Genomic DNA, 17,329 nt, shown 5'->3' with positions numbered 1-17,329 from the left:
TTTAAAAAATATATAATAATAACTTCTAAAAGAGTTCATCTATATTTAAGGAAGTGTAAGCTTCACTCACTTTTACTTTCATTTGACGTTACTCAGTTCTCTTTTATTTGATAATTCAGAGTTCAAAGAACCTGCATAAAACACACATTTACGCAATGAAATAATGATAGGGTGGTTAAAAAAAAACGTTGCCTACTCTGGGAGTTTCACAAGGTTGTTGACAGACATTTGTGCAGTGTGTGTCTGTGTGTATGCTAGGTCCCGCCCTCATTCTTAAAGCCTTGAGTCATCGTGTGTGTGTTTTTTATGAATGAAAGGATCCAGCCCGCGGATGGTGGAGTGATTCCGGGAAAAAGGCGTTTTGCTCTCTTGTCCGTCTAAACACGGGCCGTTCTGCGATTGCCTTTAATATTAAAAATATCGAGCCGAAAAGCGGACTTCTGGGTATTCGGCGACGTGTGATATAAGGCAAAGAAGACAAAACAACACAACAGGCAAGATTTTCTGTCTTCTCCTTTCGGTATTTGTTTACACTACGGAAACGGGGGTGTTAGCGAACCTGCTGTAGTGCACGCAGTCAGTGTTTGTTTTAACATAATAACCACTATTAATAATACTATGTTATGGATTTGTGTTTCAATTGTTGTTGTACAGTCGTTTTTTATAAATTCCAATAGTATTCGTAAACAAGAACGTCAGTATGGCGTGTGTTTTCATCAAGTCACGAGCTGTAGCAGCGAGCTAACGCGAAATAAGGAAATAACGTTAGCTGTCGGTTGACATTGTGGAAAATACTAGAACAACATGTTTTCATGGATTTATAAACAAAAATAAAATATCACAAAAGTAATAATATCAATTATTTTTATGATCCTGTAAATATGTAAACGCGTATTTTGTTTTTACTGAGAAATGAAGTCCGCAATGGTCGAACTTATTACTATGTAATAAACGAATTCTTACATTGTTAAACGCTTAATTGTGTTTTTCTCGTTTTTTATTAAATTCAGAATAAGCAGTTTGAAACTTGTAAGCTGATTGGGAAACAGACCAACAACCGGTGGCGTGTGTACACACATTTATATATAAGCTATGTATCGTATATTAATATAGAGAAAAGCGAGAACATTTGTCGAAAGGAAGGAACTTAAAAAGAACGAAGACTTAATAAATGATTTTAAACACGAAATTTAAGTGAAAATTAGCGATCTGCTGCTGTAAAGGCAGGAATGGAGGACTTGTGCTGAATCACGGTGACTCCGTGAAATGCTGTCGGTCGGTTATTTCAGGCGCTCTGCCCACACATGACTGGAAACTCATGGTCAGCACCGTTCGTTAACTTCTCTATCTGGACTTTGACCAGACAACATGTACTGTTATGAAAAACGCCACCGGCGGGAATACTGGACGTGCAGATTTAGCAAATTCGTATAAAATCGGTGGCTTATGTTTTTGAATGGTCATGACATCAAAAAAAATACAAACATCAAGTAATACGCCGTTGTTTTTGTCTGACTTTCTGCTCTCTTTTTTTCACATTTACAGGTTTTAAGAATACAGTATATACAGGGATACATACAACCAGACAATGACGTCAGACGGCAGAGCTAGTAAAGCTCTTAAGGTAAAGATCATTGACAGACTACGTCAGATGATATGTGTGGAGCATGAAATAATGTCTGACCCACAATTACATCAATTCTGTTTATGCTATATTTAAAGGGACAGTTCACTCGGAAATAAAAAAACTTGGTTGTTTTATTGAGATATGTCTCAGCCGGGGGGTGGGGGGGGATTTGGGGCAATATTGTTTGGCTACAAACATATTTCAAAATATCTTCTGTGTTCTGCAGAACACTCATACAGGGTCGGAATGACATTAGGGTGAATAAATGATACAAATATCTATTTTCGTGTTAACTATCCCTTTATGTCTTCTAAGACATTTTGACTTACTTTATTAACAGTATATACAGTAATATTACTGTATATACAGTATAGTGTTGTATTTCATAACATTATAGCCATGACCAGGCAAATGAAGCAGAATTCTACAATGTTGTACGCATGCTCCCCTACTTGTTTATTATTTTTTTTTAACCATTTAAATTACTTTTATTATTCTTTCTGCCACCAAAACAGTGTAAGACTTAAGCTCTCTTTATCCACTTTAGATCAATTCCACTTCATTCTGCAGATTTTCTTCAAAAATAAATTTCAGGGTTTCAGATCATTTTTTCTTGTTTGTTTTGCTTATAGTCATTATGTCTCATGTACAGCTGCTTTTTAACAATGAAAATTGTAAAAAGTGCTAAATAAAAAAAGTTGAGTTGAGAGTACTTATGGGCCTGTCGATATCCATTGATTTATTCGACCTGCTGCTCAGTGGCAGGTGGTTTTTGGGTGGGAGACATTTGATTGGCCGAAAATCTGTGTAGTGCAGGTTGAGTCATCAATATCTTTCTGCAAATTTGAAATGTTTCTCGTCTAATAGTTATAACATTAGTAGTACTCCAAATAATGGTTTCAAGTAATCTACATTCTAAAGTGGTTTTAATAAAACTGTATCATGTTTTCAGGTGAAGAGGGAATGTGGCGAGAACGTTCCAGTGCTGAGCGACAGCGAGCTCATGTCATTAACAGTGCGCGAGCTGAACATGCACTTACGTGGTTTGTCAAGGGAGGAGGTTCAGAAGCTGAAACAGAGGCGGCGCACGTTGAAAAACCGAGGCTACGCAGCGAGCTGCCGGGTGAAACGCGTGTCCCAGCGCGAGGCTTTAGAGCAACAGAAGAAGGAGTTGCAGCGAGAGGTGGAGCGGCTGGGTGCAGAGAACGCAGGCATGCGGCGGGAATTGGAAGGGTTGGGTGCCCGTCTCGCCGCTTTGCAACGCTTCGCTCGGGGTTTGGAATCCGGAGGAGGCACTCTCCTGGCCACCACGCCCCGCCTTAACACGGCCTCCGTCATCACCATAGTGAAGACACCACAGCAGGTGCACTCTTCCAGAGAGCAGGGAGCATCCTAGGGCACAGTGGAACCATACTAGCATGGATACACAGACACACATAGGTACACAGACAGACAGGACCACGTTTGCTCAGTTGCACGGGACTATTTGCAGTGATTTCAAACTTATTTATACTTACGCAGGAGCAAAAACACACCAGTTGAGGAAAAAGTTGTGTCTGGGACTGTTAGATTCACTTAGATAAATTTATATATACACAAATACAGTCTAATAAATGTCCAAGAGTAATCTCAGTACTGTTTTGCTGTCCTCAATATGACAAATGTGTACATCTGCATAAAGCTATTGCTAATGATATACCATTAGGCTACTTTTTATGCCCGTGTTGTTATTACTGTGCTTTTTGGGTGGATTGTGGATGTTGAATAGTCACACTTGTCTACACTAGACTGTGTGAGCTTGACTCATCATGTGAGACCCCCAACATTTCAGAAGCTGGTTAGTTTTGCTGGAATATCCCCATGGTATTTATTGATGATGGGACTAGAGAATGTCATGTCAATGCAGATCTATGGATACATGCAGTTTATTTTAATTTGTGTATAGAAGACAAATGTTCAACAACATTAAAGCTATTTTATTTGTGTTAAAGACATAAATGTTGAAGGTAATTTGTGCTGTGATTGGTCTAAATACTACTTATATTTGACTAGTTTGGGGTCAATCGTAATTATTGTAATGGGTTTGAGTATTTTTTCGTAACGTTTACCTGTTGTAATGAGTAGTTTAGTAATGGTAAGGCCCCATTACTTTTCATATGATTCAGTACACGTGAGGGTCATATTTGTACTAATATTAGAGCAGCTTGTTTGTAGTGGTATTTTTGTATTTAAAAACCAAGACCATATTATTTGCTATTTATGACAACAAACATATCTGAATATTTTGAAAAGTTGGAATATTCAAAAAATGCCATTGGATGGAAAGTGAGGAAGGGAAATTTAAGAAAGATGCGAAAATAGAGGACAAAGAGGAAGCAGGAAGGCAAAATGGGAAGTGAGCAATTACAGTACAGCTCACATGGGAGAAAGATGAAGGATTAGAAAGTGACAGAGGGAATACGAGAAAGATGGAAACGAGGTTATCACATGTGTGTCACATCAACTCGTGGTCGTCAGGATGATTCTTGACAACTACAAGCCTGCTTTAGGGGTAATACTGTATTGATCGTAAACATGATATCTCTGGTGATTTTCTAATTATATATATTTAGCTATGTCATTATCAATATTGAAAATCATTTAACCCGGATAATATCATGACCGTGACACTTTTGCCTCCAAACGTGTCAAATGTTTTGTAAAAGGGTAAAGCACAAAAAATGTTGTTTGTATTTATTATCTGTATTTTTCTATGGTAAATTCATTGTCTATTTTATATCATTTAATTGAAATAAATGTTGTATATATTGTACATAAAATGATACGTGTTCATTGAGTCTCCAAGGAAAAACCTAAAAAAAAAAACATACTGACAATTCTTTATTGACTTCAAGATATTTATCAGAGAATCAAAGGGAAAAATAGAAGCGCAATCTTTGACACTGTAATACATAATGCTCTGTTTAAAACAACAAGACCATACAAAGACTTTCTTAGTGTTACTACAAAATATTTGTCCACAAAATATTGTTTTTAAAATATAACAGGACTTCCTATGTCTTTAAATCACATAAGCCGTAACTCTCTGAATAATAAAATACATAGACAGCTTGCCAAAATATACTAGAATATTGGGATTCCCCTAAATATACAAAACTGCTTAGTGCAAGTAACAATAACTTCTATATTAAAAGAAACTTTACTGGAAAGAATACACTGCAAACCACTAGCAAACAAATAAGCAGGTTACCATTCTAAACTCGTACTTGGTTTCTGCTGCTTTGTTTTCATACTGGCCTACACTGAACCAATAAAAGCACAGGACAGCAGTTAATATGTAACACCGAATGCACCATTTAACCAACCATAAAGCTTGGTCTTTGACGGCCAAGTACTCTGAATATATGCAATGGGGGTGCTTCTGAAGAAACAGAGACTTTGGTGTGGCTCTCAAAGGGTCAGTGATAACAGATGTGTCCTATGAAGATAAGCAATAAGCATGTGTGTGTTTCTATTTGAATTGTTAAATATGCCTCCCTCTAGTGGGATATCTAGACAAAGTGCCTATTTAAACTGAATCGGTACGTTTTTCTCAAAAAAATTGATAAATCCAATGGCATACTCACACACCCTAATCTTCTTCACTCTAAGCGCATAACCTTGATCTATTTTTTAAACTGTTCAGTTAACCTATATAATGGCTTAACATCAGGGGTGGCCACATTTGATGAAAGCCTGTGTTAATCTGTACCAGGCAAGTAATGCCCAAATTACACCCCTATAGTCCAAACATCTGAGCACTGCCCACCCTTATCCAAGCCTACAGCAGATTTCTATAAATCTGTAATCTTAGACTATCCGCCACTCCTGTGTTGCTCCTCGGTTCAGTCAAAACAACAGCAGCATGTAACAAAGAGCCGACAGTCACTCCACCCTAGCGGCACTCTCTCATTTCAGCCTCACCCTCTCTATACAACACTGTAGAAACTTAGACGTGAAGGTGCACTTAAAGAAAAGTTACTGTATCAAATTCCTGCCACTCTTTATAAATATGTTGGGATGTTAAAACACCCCTAACTTAAAACTACAAGTATAAAAAAAACATTGATTCAAACGCTGAAGAGCACATTCAAAATTTGCCTATGAATTCCATGTATAGCTGAACATGTTATTTAACGCTTTGTTTCAAGAACATCAAACAAAAGTGCAGAAAGTCTGCGAGCAAGCAAGTATGAGCAGCTTAAACTCTGTATTCTACTGCACTATGAACTACTTGCTTAAGATAGTCCTTTAATAAATTTCCCCTATGTTAACATCACCATTACACTTCCTCAACAATAAACAGTCCCTTACTAGGTAAATCACAAAGGGTGAGTGGATTAAAACTCATCATCGGAGCTGAGCAGAAGGGTTTTCTCATTGTCCCGCGAGCTTATGGAGCTATGATTACGGGAGATCGGCGGGGCAGTCACTCCCTGCTCCAGCGTCGACTGCTGGGTGTACTGTTGGTAAGCTGGGGAGAAATTGTGGATAGCATCCTGAACCATGTCTCCAGGGTTCATGGTCTCCTTCAAGCTGCTGGAGATGCTCTTCATGGGGGCACAGTGACCTTAAGAGGGAGGGGGACATTTGTTACATGGAAAAGGCCACAGATTTTAATAAAACGTATAGAACCTATAGTGTAGGTATGCAAAGCTTTAGAGAGAAAGAAAGGTGTTTTAAATTGTCTCTTATGGTATGTTCACACGGCAGATGAATACAGTTGTCAGTCTGGTTTTAAGGAGTACAATCATATTCACACACAGTTAAAGAGTGACCAACAAATTCTTTAACTAATTTAAAGGGATATTTCACTATAGTTTGATAAACCTATGATGTGTAAATAGAATATCACATGAGAACCATTTGCTTATCATAATGAAAACAACACCTGTTTATCAAGATTTGATGGTTGAATTGAGCCTCAATAGGACTGCTCCAATTTTGATAACACTTTCTTTTTCACATTTAGTCACTGTCACTATAGTTACATGTGTTATTCAAGGCCACTGCAAGAATATAAAAGGGGCTTGACTTTGGTTATTTGTTCAAACAAACAGTATTCAGTTCGCTCCTGTGGGTTTGTTGTATGAACAGTCACACCTGTCTGTAAAGTCTTTGTGCGAACATAGCCTTAAGGTACACAAGTCCATACATTAACACACGATGAGAAAAAAAAAAGAGTTCAGATCATAAACTGCTGCCTACCGTACTGTCCATATGTAGGAACAGGGCCTTTACCATGCAGCATGGAAAGAACAAGAGAAATGACAGTGGTGGGGGAAGTATAGCATGGCATGATGGGAATTAAAGGGATATAAAAGCAAGAAAGGCGAAGAAGGGAATGAAGCATGCAATAAACAGACAATATTAATTAATTCAATTAATGCAAAATGAAGGAATGATTACAGAAAAAGAAGAAGAGGAAAAGAAGAGTTCATGGAAAATCCATTTAAAAGTTGTAACACTAAGTATTTTATATATATCATTGTTTTTGTGTACAAAGAAACCAAGCTGCTGTCTAAAACTCACCTAGAGAATCCAGTCTCTTGTCTATGTAGACTTTATATGTAAACGCATGTCGCAGTGCCAAGGCGGCAAAGAACATCTCAATGCAGATGATGAAGTTCTGGTAGCCAGCCGCAACCGTTCCTTCACCAACAGAAACTTCGGCAGAACTGATCTTAGGAATGGCCCCAAACTTCTCCAGAATAGCCAGCAGCATACCTTAAAGACCAATGACATCACATGACAACTCTGACAACCACATGGCATATCTTGGATACCCCTGAGCATCCCTGCCGGCAGACAAACACTACCTTGCCAGAAGGAGAGGAAGATAACCGATTTGACCATGAGGAACTTTAGCATGGGCCTGTAAGGACTCAGGAGGTCTCGGGTAGAAAAGTAAAACAGGAAGAGGGCATAGAGGGACAGGCTGACGGAGATGTTGTAGATGATGGTCACGTACAGGTAACCACTGGCGACGCTGTTAGGTGAGAAACAAAAGCCAAACAAATAAAAATGTCAGTTTAACACATATGACATGTTGTTTTAGATATTAGACAAAGCATATGAAGCACGTACTTAAAGTCACCATCACGGTATTTCCCAAAGGCCTGCAGGATGACGGTTATAATCGCCATCAGAGGTTTGATCACACAGAATTGTAAAGTTGCCTGAGAAATGAATAAACAAGCAAAAAAAAAAAACTAAAATGTTGGAACTTAATACAAGATGTTAGACATATTGTAAGGACAAACAGCACCCTGTGATCTTTTTAAAGGCAATATATAAAACATATTTTTGTTATGTTTTATATTAAATATTTGTGAGGTTATCAGTATATGAACCTGTTTGCAGAATCTAAGGAAGCCAATAGAGTAGGTCTTGCCCCAAAGACAACATGTTCCATATATACAGCTCGATCTGCAACAAAAGACAGGATCTTATAAAATCATTGCTCAATTTAAACTTGCAAAAATGCACCTGCAGAGTCTCATTAAAACATCAATAAGATGACTGATTCTGGGCCAAACCATCACACAAAGAAATACACAAATAGACTGTGGCACTTACTCAATAGGTTTTCCTCTGATCTCAGCCATAATAGCGCTTTCACCTCCAAGATATTCATAACAAAGGCTCAAGAAGTTATAGATCACAAATGCTGCAAAAAAACAATCAAAATGAAACAGTTTAGAATATCCATTAAATATACAAATAAATGAGGAGTTTGGTCCCAAAATGTGTTCAGATTTTTAAAGTTTTGTAGTGTATTCCAGCCATAACCAACACAATGAAAACATGATAACATAACACATGATTTTTTTTTTTTCATCTCATTTTGGAACCAAATTCTTCAAATCAGCGTTCAGGTTGTGGGTTAGATCCCAGGAGATTACACAAACCTAAGTATAAATGTATAGGATAATGCAATGCAAGTCGTTTTGGATAAAAGCGTCTGGCAAATGGATAAAAGTAAAGTAAATATTAAGATTGTCTTCTTACAAGGGTTGCCCTTAAAGTCCGAGTGAACCGAGTGTTGAAATAGTTTTTACTATGGTTTTCTGACGCATTCATGAGTGAAATAATATATATCCAATAATTGTTTTAACATTTTGTTAAATGTTGCTTGTGTTTTCCATAGCGAACTTATTAAACAGTAAAAAAACAGGCGAAACATTATGACAGTCCAACTGACATCATTAAAGATAGATAGTGCATTTTTCTGGTTTTGAATAAAAATTAGGAGGACATATGAATATTGAAAAGAAAATGACTCGCAATGATAAGCTATTCATAGTAAACACAGCAATATTCCATGAAAATTAGCCGTTGTTCATTTATTTATTGAGTTTTTTCCCCTATTAGACCCCTATTGACAAACCCTTCCTGTATCAATTTTCAAACAAACAGTGTGACCTGACTAAATACTGGATATTACTCTTTTAACTCCAGGAATTAGCCCTTGTAAACTGTGGCATTAATAAAAGCATCTCCAGTGGGTGTTAATTTGTCTTCTTGCGTTGCTTTGTCATGTGTGAATCACTGTATGTGAGAGTGGAGGCTGAATATCAGCTCTATATTTAGCACTTGCACCCTGTAGCCACAGCTGCTCTTCACTGTAGTTTACTGCTGCCGAGTCGGGAATCAGAAGACACGACAAGTCAGTGCAGCTGGAAGTATTACGCATATAACGTGGACCACAGCTTTGTATCCCACGCACATGTTATTTGAAACAGTCTCACACTTCATCATGCAAAAGCTTAAAGCTTTCTACCAAATGTCCAAAATCCAAAGGTTTACCTCCATTACTTAAAATTCATCCACAAACAACAACTAATGAGAATATTGCTATGGCAACGAACAAGACTGGTGTCAAATGAGCATCAGCTTTATTAGTTTATCCATGAGCAGTTATCCTCTGTACCCTCTGCACTGATGCATGCTAAACACAGTTACCACGCAACAATCGCTTGTTGAAATCCCAGCAGACCGGAGACTGAGTACGGTTTAACAAGCACAGACAACAACAGCCGTGCTGCACCTCTGTAATAGTCAGCTAGACACAGTTACTTACCCTCATAGCAATCCCTGACAGTGTCAAAGTAAACATAGTACTGGTCGTTGGTAAAGAACAGAAGGCTGAGCCAGGAGTCAAAAGCGTAGATGGGGACGATGAAAAGGATGCGCACTATGTGCCTCTGCTCCTTGGGAGACCTGTAGTAACGCAGATGCATGTAGATCTGCAAAAAACAGTCGAAGGCATTTGATTGTAACTAATCAAGTTTGCTTTAAAAGGGTGATATGACACAGCTGAAACAAATATTATTGTTCGTTTTAGATGTAATGCAATGTGTAAACACGAATTAAGGTTAAAAAACACTGCATTTTCAACACACCATGCATGTTTGTTTCTTCTCTTTGCCCAGCCTCTCAGGAAATGCACAGATTTGTTACAAAGGTCATCGCTCTGAAAAGCGATGTGTGCTACGATTGGTCAGTTAACCAGTGCGTAGTGATTGGCCGAATACCTCAAGCGTGTGACGGAAATGTAACGCATCTCACCATATTTGGAACATCAGGTTCCAAAGCAATTGTACAGACAGGTTACACACCTTACTTGCATATACATTTGGGTGGTCTTAGTCAACTCAAGCTTAGTCAAGCTTTAGTGTAGCTCAGTGGTAAGAGCATTGCGTTAACAACGCAAGGTTGTGGGTTCGTTCCCAGGGGATTGCAAATACCTATGTAAAATGTATAGGATAAAGCAATGTAAGTCGCTTTGGATAAAAGCGTCTGCCAAATGCGTAAATGTAATGTAAACTCATACCACGAACAGACGTAGATTTGTGGGGGTGTGGTTACACAAGGCGTTTCAGGCAGGTCTGGGTGAGCATTCGATTCTAGATGGAATGCATCTTTTGCGCGACACTTTTATTTGTGCAATTTTACGTGTCTAATACATGCATGGGCATCTTATAACACACCAAAGACACAGAAAAACACATAATCCCGCCATATGGCACCTTTAAATAAATACTAAATAAGAGATTTAGAATAAACTGAAGTGAACCAAAATCATGCAAAGATCACATTCCTTGCGGTCTAGTTTTAGACAATGTTTTATGTTGTACACTATTATTACTGAATATGAATAATACAGGTTCAGAATGCTGGTGAGAATCGGTAGATAACCAGCTGGTTACCTGGTGACAGGTAAGCAGAAGTGCCGTCCACACAAAGAAGCCAGACACAGCCTGGGCTGTGGTGGTCATGAGGAAGATGGGCTGGTCTGGTGTGAGCAGAGGAGCCTCTGGAAACCAGGAAATGTTGGGCCCGGCAGGAGCCACGGTGGCCAGCGATCCAGGAGCCATACTGACAACGCCCCCTCCAAACTGATCCAACAAGGGCACGTCGCGTCTCAACATCTGTGAAATTAGATTAGAAAGCACTCAAAGGAATACTACGTAAGATGATTTAGGTCACGTTTTAATTTAATCGCTGACATTTGTCATTCGTAAATCGTGTAAAAGCGTCTTCCAAAGCATTTAAATGGCTAACATTACACAAAATGACAAATTTAACCACGGTTAACTAATTGAGCATTTATTCTCCCGGTTGAAATTATCGAGTATTAAAAGTAAAGTCAGACTATTATTTAGAAATTTAGACGTTAAAAAAGTTCTGACTTTTACGATGACCGTTGCAGGTTTAAATCAGGTGAACGTCAACGTCGAAACGGGCTCCAATTAACTCCATGTTTAAATACTTATAATATACTTATACTTACTTATTCATTACTACTTATAATTTACACACTTACAAAGTACACAGCACGTTACACAACAGTTGAAGAACATGCCAATATCAATCAAGTTGACTAAGAATTCAATTACCTTTTTTCACCAGACACAATCTTAGTAATAAACTGACATTTTTGCAAACAATTTTGAGTATTAATAAAATACGATACACAAACATAACTCATATCCACCTAAATTTTGTTTCAAGCCTTAAGGGATTCTCGCGTTTTAAACAATTGCATCGTCGTTCTTCGTTGGTTGGTTAGTCGCTCATTGTTTATTAAACAAAGTTTTGATAACAACGTGACAGATGTAACTTACCAACAACATAAACGCGGTTTAAAAATCATGCGCCGGGCACAAAGGAAAACAGATTCGGCCTTAAATCCTCACAGACATCGCTGCTGTCCGTCATCCGTGTTTAACGTTATACTCCTGCGCTGATGCTCTCTGCCGTAAATCTGTTCTCGGTCCTATTATTTCTTCCCATGAAGTAATTCAACGCGCCTTTTAACGCTTACTGTGTATTTTTTACTCTTTCCAACGACTTTTAAAACTAGCTTTGTTAAATTGCCCTTAAAGGCAAATTTTCCTTTGCTAAAACACAGCACTGAGTAAAATCTCTTCCAGATTAGTTTAACGGGGATGAATGCTAGAGAACAGCTGTGAAGAAAGCCACAACAGAGAGCCTTTGACTTTTTCTAAAATGGGTTACTGCTTTAAACTTCAAAATAAAAGTCCTCGTTTGAGGAACGAGGCTGCGGGAATGATCTCATTTTAAGGTGTTTAAATCATTAAAAGGGGTGTTTAAATCATATATATTCTGTATGGTTTATTATGTAATTCTATACTTCTTATTTAAGATTTGTTATCATAGGAATAAATTATTTAAAAATAAATTAATATTTTTTTGCATTTTGGGTTGAAGTCCCATGTGTTTAAACAAACTGAAACGCTTAGTACTTTTATATATGTGAGTTTATTTATAAATGGAGTCATTGCCAATGTCAATGCACAAGTCGTCGTTTTAAATTTTCTGTAAGCCACATTGTTGTATTTGTTGTAAGAGAGAAATTTAGGCCTGTAATGATATTCAATTTGATATTCAGGCTCACTGGAGCCTTCATAACCTTCCATTATTTAATGATCATCCACAAAATCTTTACAAATCCATTCAATTAAGTGCACAAGCCAAACACCAGTTTTACTGTATACAACATCTTGGCATTTCTTAACTTTTGCTTTTTAATATTGTACATGGAAAGGATGGTTCCACGAAACCATCAGTAAGGTATCAACATACAACACTCTTCTGTTTAAAGTAATTGTGTGAGGGACACATATTTTTACAGTCTATCAAAAATTAATTTTAACTTTACAATCCAACAAGCAAGTCCCCTTCTTTCTCAGCATTTCAGACAAAACAGAGAACAGTCAGAGTCAAGACATTATCAGACTGGAAGTAAAAAAATCATTTTCCACTTCCACTGATTTTGATCTAGAACTTGTGGTCCTCATGAAACCTTCTTATCCACTGTCCACAACTCATTCATGCATCTGCATTTTCGAAGTTTCATCCCAACAGCAACAATCTGCGGTGCGTGAGGACGGGGATCACATTGTCCCTTACAAAAGTGTGGTTCCTTTCTTCTTTTTTCCTGCCTACACTTAAGCCTCGGTGTCGCACTCCCATATATAGAAAGATGAATATAAATGCTTTAGGGGAGTTGTCTGTTGTAATCCTGAAAAATGAGGGAAGTTAATATTTTAACAATACAAGTTATATAACATATAATAATATTACGAAGGAGTTTGCATGACTAACCTCCTAAAAAACAGTAAATGACTCTGAATATGCGCTCACTTCCCCATATGTTCGAATGGAACGCTGACCTGTGAGAGAGTGGTAAGAGAAATAAAGCATTAATAACAATAATATATATCAAGTAAATTAAGTGAAAAATCAGCGTGTGAACAGAACCTGTGGGGGAGTGATGCGGATTTGATCATGGCGCAGTGGGAGATCAGGGGAGGCATTGGCAGGAGCGCCACGGTGAAGACGTAAACAGACTCTCCGTTCTCGCTCAGCTCCTCGACCTGCTCTTGGAGATGCATTTCCTGAAGAAAAAAACAGCACTGAAGAGTCACAACCATGCTTCAAAAATAACCAGCTGACAGACAAAGTGCATCCAGTCATTGTTAAACTGACCAGACTGAGGAACACGTGAGGCAGGTGTTGAACTGGCTGGATCTGGGCCATTGCGGACCCTGTTAGAGGCCGGGAGGTTGGGGCCAGAGGGAATAGCACGAGCTGCTGAACTCTGGGGTCCACCTCCTGTCTTCTCATCTCTCTCCTCTCCTTCTCCTCTCTGCTCCTTCTCTTTATCTTCTGCTGTCCTGCTGGAGCCCTGAAAGAACCAGAACCCATAAGGTGAACGATGTAATACAAATCTACTGTAATTCAAAGTACAGTGTGCGCTGCTCCTGGACATCTACATTTATGTGAACTGTAGATGCAACCCTCCCATAAAAAGGTGGGTTGAAAAAATTTGATGAAATAGTGAAGTGAATGTGAATTCAACCAATTTATTCAGAAAGGTAGATTGAGAACCTTGTTCTGCATTATATAATGTAAATAATGTTTTAAAGTGCATACAAATTTTAGCATGTTCCAGTCAAACACGTAGTCGTAGGAAAATCCCTGTCTGTGGAAGAGGTTCCTGTACAACTGTCTCAAGAAGGAGTAGTCTGGCTTGTCGTCAAATCGAAGTGAGCGGCAGAAGTTCATGTAGGTGGAAAATTCGGCTGTAGAAATATCAGAGAATAGGAAGTTGAGTAACCAAAAAACAATTCAAAGAGAGAGTTCACCCGAAAATCATTTAATAATTCATTTTAAACCTGTAGGAATTTCTTTCTGCAGAACAAAAAAGAAGATGTTTTTCAGAACGCAGGCCACCAAACAACATTGGCCCCCGTTGGCTTCCATTATATAGCCAAAAAAACAACTCAAAATATCTTCTTTTGGGTTTCACAGAAAAAATAGTCATATACAGGTTTTGAATGACATGAGAGTGATAAACAGCCATGCAGAACATTTGTATACTTTAGATCAATCAGCATCCATTTACTCACATGGATAGCCCTTGCAAAGCACCTCAATGGGGGTTGACATCTTTTTCTCACTGATTCGCTCATACTTCTGCCGTTTTGTGGCTGCTTTTAGGCCTTGCCAGGGAAGAGAACCCAAGTTAAAGTACATAAGCACATAGCCGAGGGATTCAAGATCATCCCGCCGAGATTGTTCTGTAAAAAAAGAAAGTAAATAAGGAATATCTCAACATTAGCGGTCCATTGCAATGTTTTTAATATCATAATGTATTGCAGTGACCGTCTTGTTCTCTTACCAATGCCCAGATGAGTGTTAATAGAGGCATAGCGGGCAGTACCAGTCAGGTTCTTATTCTCACGATATGGAATGTGTTGGTGCGTGCGGGCATCTCTGTACTTCTTGGCCAAGCCAAAATCTATAATGTAGACCAGGTTTCCCTTCTTGCCGAGCCCCATTAGGAAGTTATCAGGTTTGATGTCTCTGTGAATGAAGTTCTTGGAGTGGATGTACTCGATTCGGCTGATCTGGATAAAAGAACATTTTGTGAGTACTTCCAAAAAGTGTTCCATGTGTACAAAATGCTAAATGTTTCATCGGCTGTTATGTTTTATGACTATACAGTAGGTTTCCTTCAATTACTTATTTATGATACTAGTTCACCAAAAAATGAAAATTATGTTATAATAACTCCCCCTCTTGTCATACAAACCTGTAGGACTTTCTTTCCTCTGCACAACACAAAAGAAGATATTTAAAAAATGTTGGTAACCAAACAATGGCGGTACACATTGACTTGCATTGGTTTTGTGTCCATACAGTCGAAGTGAAAGGGTCACGCAATTGTTTGATTACCAACATTTTTCAAAATACGTTATTTTGTCTTTGCAGAAGATAAAAGTCATACAGCTTTGCAATAACAGGAGGGTGAGTAAATGATGACAGAATTTTCATTTCTTGGGTGAACTATCACTTTTATACAGTTTGTCTATATTCAATTATACAAGCAAAACTATATCAAATGTATCAAAAATATGAATAACATCGTAACTTTACCATTTGATCTGCGAGCAGTAAGACAGTTTTAAGTGTAAATTTCCTTGAGCAGAAATTAAACAGGTCCTCCAGACTTGGACCCAGAAGCTCCATCACCATGACATTGTAGTCTCCTTCAGCACCACACCATTTGATTGAGGGAATACCCACTATGGATGAAGGACACGTTTCTAGAAACCCATTCGCAACATATCAGATTAAACTGGTGGAAACTGATCGGCAGCTGAGACGTCTCACCTCCTCCTTGCATCATTTTATAGAACTTGCTCTCGATATGTAACTGTGGATGTTTAGTCTTCACACTCTCCAGTTTAATGGCTACCTCCTCTCCAGATGTGATGTTTGCGCCTGAAAGATTTGATCTTCACACTTAAAATCTCATCAAATCTAGATCAATCACAAATGTCTGAAAATGCAAAGAATGTATGTTTTACCCAAGTAAATATCGCCAAATGAGCCGCTTCCAATCTTTCGCCCGAGGCGATATTTACTCCCAACGCGTAGCTCCATGACTTTGTCCCTAAAAACAGCCTTAAAATCATAAGAATATTAGTGTTATGTAGATCCAATACACAATTATTTTTCTATATACTGTAGATACGATGCATCCAAACACAACTGCAACACAAACATAGGAAATGAAACTCAATTTTGCATTTCTTTTATAATGACTATCTCCAAATCAGATTTTGAACATTTTGAACAGAAAAACTGCACACAAAACTCATGTGCGCATTAAGTCAGCACCACTAGAAGGCATCCATCTTACATCTGACATCACGTCATGTGATGCAGTGCAACACAGGTCCTGTTCAATACGAATGAACTTGCACTGAACAGGTTAATATTTATTCTCTCGCGCCACCATCACAGATCATCAATGTGCACGTATGGTGCATTCAGTATTTTAACAACAACTAAAGACGACAGGATGGAGAATAATCCAGCCGTTGCGCGAGAGTTTAATGACGTTTGCATAATTAAACACACAACACAAATCTGTCTTCAATGGTTTTCAGCCAGTTTTCTAGCAGCCGCACCCAAAAACACGTTGACTCCGAGGTTTCACTAACTGACCACAACGCACACAATCACTCAGCACAAGCAAATGAATGTTAAATGCCCGTGTCCCGATATGACCTTAGAGCTGTAACATATTTGCTTACCTAACGTGATGGTCGTGGAAAAGTGAGGCTGATCGACAGTCTTGCGCTCGTACGACAGGACCCTGGACAGCGAAGAGCGAAAGCGTCATTTACACGTCTCATCACAAATGTCATTCTTACCACAGCTTCCCACTTCACACATTTAAATCCTTCATTTTATTTCGCAGCACACGGATTGACCTACTTGCATTAGCAGGCTAGCGAGCAGCAGCCTCCCTTGTTTGTATCCCAGCGCACTTCTCGCAGAAATGATGTCATTCACAAACTAGCGGAAGGACCCGGATCACTTCAAGGGGCAGCGCGCTTGCTAGCAGTCGGACGTACAGCGCACGCAGTACACGTTGTAATAAATCAAGTTTCCCTTTACTGTTAGGGAACTTTATAGGGTTTCAACTCATGAAAAAGAAACGAAAGATATATAGTTTTACAAATATACAGCTTTTAGCAGCTATTCTACTAGAGTTATGTATTCTGTATTTGACAAATAACCGTGCATGTGTCCTATGGTGTGACAACAGAAAAACAT

General features: G+C 38.5%; 3 protein-coding genes across 5 annotated transcripts; 1 reads left to right on the top strand and 2 right to left on the bottom strand.

The window, feature by feature from the left end:
• Positions 1–196: 196 nt before the first annotated feature.
• Positions 197–4,446, top strand: maff (v-maf avian musculoaponeurotic fibrosarcoma oncogene homolog F). Of its 2 annotated transcripts, none has more exons than XM_056771345.1 (3): positions 197–494; positions 1,546–1,624; positions 2,580–4,446. In XM_056771345.1, the coding sequence occupies exons 2-3, from the start codon at positions 1,589–1,591 to the stop codon at positions 3,021–3,023; spliced, it is 480 nt and encodes a 159-aa protein (XP_056627323.1). In that variant the 5' UTR covers positions 197–494; positions 1,546–1,588; the 3' UTR covers positions 3,024–4,446. The 2 variants fall into 2 exon arrangements, with proteins under 2 accessions (XP_056627323.1, XP_056627324.1); XM_056771346.1 differs by lacking the exon at positions 197–494 and adding an exon at positions 521–1,439.
• Positions 4,447–4,494: 48 nt separating this feature from the next.
• tmem184ba (transmembrane protein 184ba) lies at positions 4,495–12,158 on the bottom strand. 2 transcript variants are annotated; one of them, XM_056771909.1, is made up of 10 exons: positions 11,797–12,158; positions 10,879–11,100; positions 9,750–9,915; positions 8,246–8,336; positions 8,020–8,095; positions 7,754–7,845; positions 7,486–7,655; positions 7,199–7,393; positions 6,875–6,901; positions 4,495–6,236 (listed from the first exon to the last, which is right to left on the bottom strand). In XM_056771909.1, the coding sequence occupies exons 1-10, from the start codon at positions 11,803–11,805 to the stop codon at positions 6,007–6,009; spliced, it is 1,278 nt and encodes a 425-aa protein (XP_056627887.1). In that variant the 5' UTR covers positions 11,806–12,158; the 3' UTR covers positions 4,495–6,006. The 2 variants fall into 2 exon arrangements, with proteins under 2 accessions (XP_056627887.1, XP_056627888.1); XM_056771910.1 differs by lacking the exon at positions 6,875–6,901.
• A 277-nt stretch (positions 12,159–12,435) lies between these two features.
• csnk1e (casein kinase 1, epsilon) lies at positions 12,436–17,089 on the bottom strand. Its single transcript, XM_056771971.1, has 12 exons — positions 16,988–17,089; positions 16,804–16,865; positions 16,072–16,168; positions 15,875–15,985; positions 15,638–15,786; positions 14,880–15,108; positions 14,608–14,778; positions 14,132–14,280; positions 13,685–13,883; positions 13,457–13,593; positions 13,301–13,368; positions 12,436–13,217 (listed from the first exon to the last, which is right to left on the bottom strand). Exons 3-11 carry the CDS (start codon positions 16,145–16,147, stop codon positions 13,336–13,338), a joined length of 1,254 nt encoding a protein of 417 aa, XP_056627949.1. The 5' UTR covers positions 16,148–16,168; positions 16,804–16,865; positions 16,988–17,089; the 3' UTR covers positions 12,436–13,217; positions 13,301–13,335.
• Positions 17,090–17,329: the final 240 nt, after the last annotated feature.

The sequence above is a fragment of the Triplophysa dalaica genome, chromosome 17 (genome assembly GCF_015846415.1).
Source record: "Triplophysa dalaica isolate WHDGS20190420 chromosome 17, ASM1584641v1, whole genome shotgun sequence".
Taxonomy (NCBI): domain Eukaryota; kingdom Metazoa; phylum Chordata; class Actinopteri; order Cypriniformes; family Nemacheilidae; genus Triplophysa; species Triplophysa dalaica.
The sequence above is the reverse complement of the archived record's forward strand: the minus strand, read 5'-3'. Positions and strand labels throughout refer to the sequence as shown.

Excerpts from the sequence above, each read along its gene's own strand:
- maff (XM_056771345.1), top strand. The coding sequence starts at position 1,589 with ATGACGTCAGACGGCAGAGCTAGTAAAGCTCTTAAG. Across the intron at positions 1,625-2,579 it reads GAGCTAGTAAAGCTCTTAAG|GTGAAGAGGGAATGTGGCGA; the intron begins GTAAAGATCATT and ends TCATGTTTTCAG.
- tmem184ba (XM_056771909.1), bottom strand. Across the intron at positions 8,337-9,749 it reads TGTCAGGGATTGCTATGAGG|CATTTGTGATCTATAACTTC; the intron begins GTAAGTAACTGT and ends GTTTTTTTGCAG. Across the intron at positions 8,096-8,245 it reads ATCAGAGGAAAACCTATTGA|ATCGAGCTGTATATATGGAA; the intron begins GTAAGTGCCACA and ends CTTTTGTTGCAG.
- csnk1e (XM_056771971.1), bottom strand. The coding sequence starts at position 16,147 with ATGGAGCTACGCGTTGGGAGTAAATATCGCCTCGGGCGAAAGATTGGA. Across the intron at positions 15,986-16,071 it reads ATTTGGCGATATTTACTTGG|GCGCAAACATCACATCTGGA; the intron begins GTAAAACATACA and ends CAAATCTTTCAG. Across the intron at positions 15,787-15,874 it reads TAAAATGATGCAAGGAGGAG|TGGGTATTCCCTCAATCAAA; the intron begins GTGAGACGTCTC and ends CTTCATCCATAG.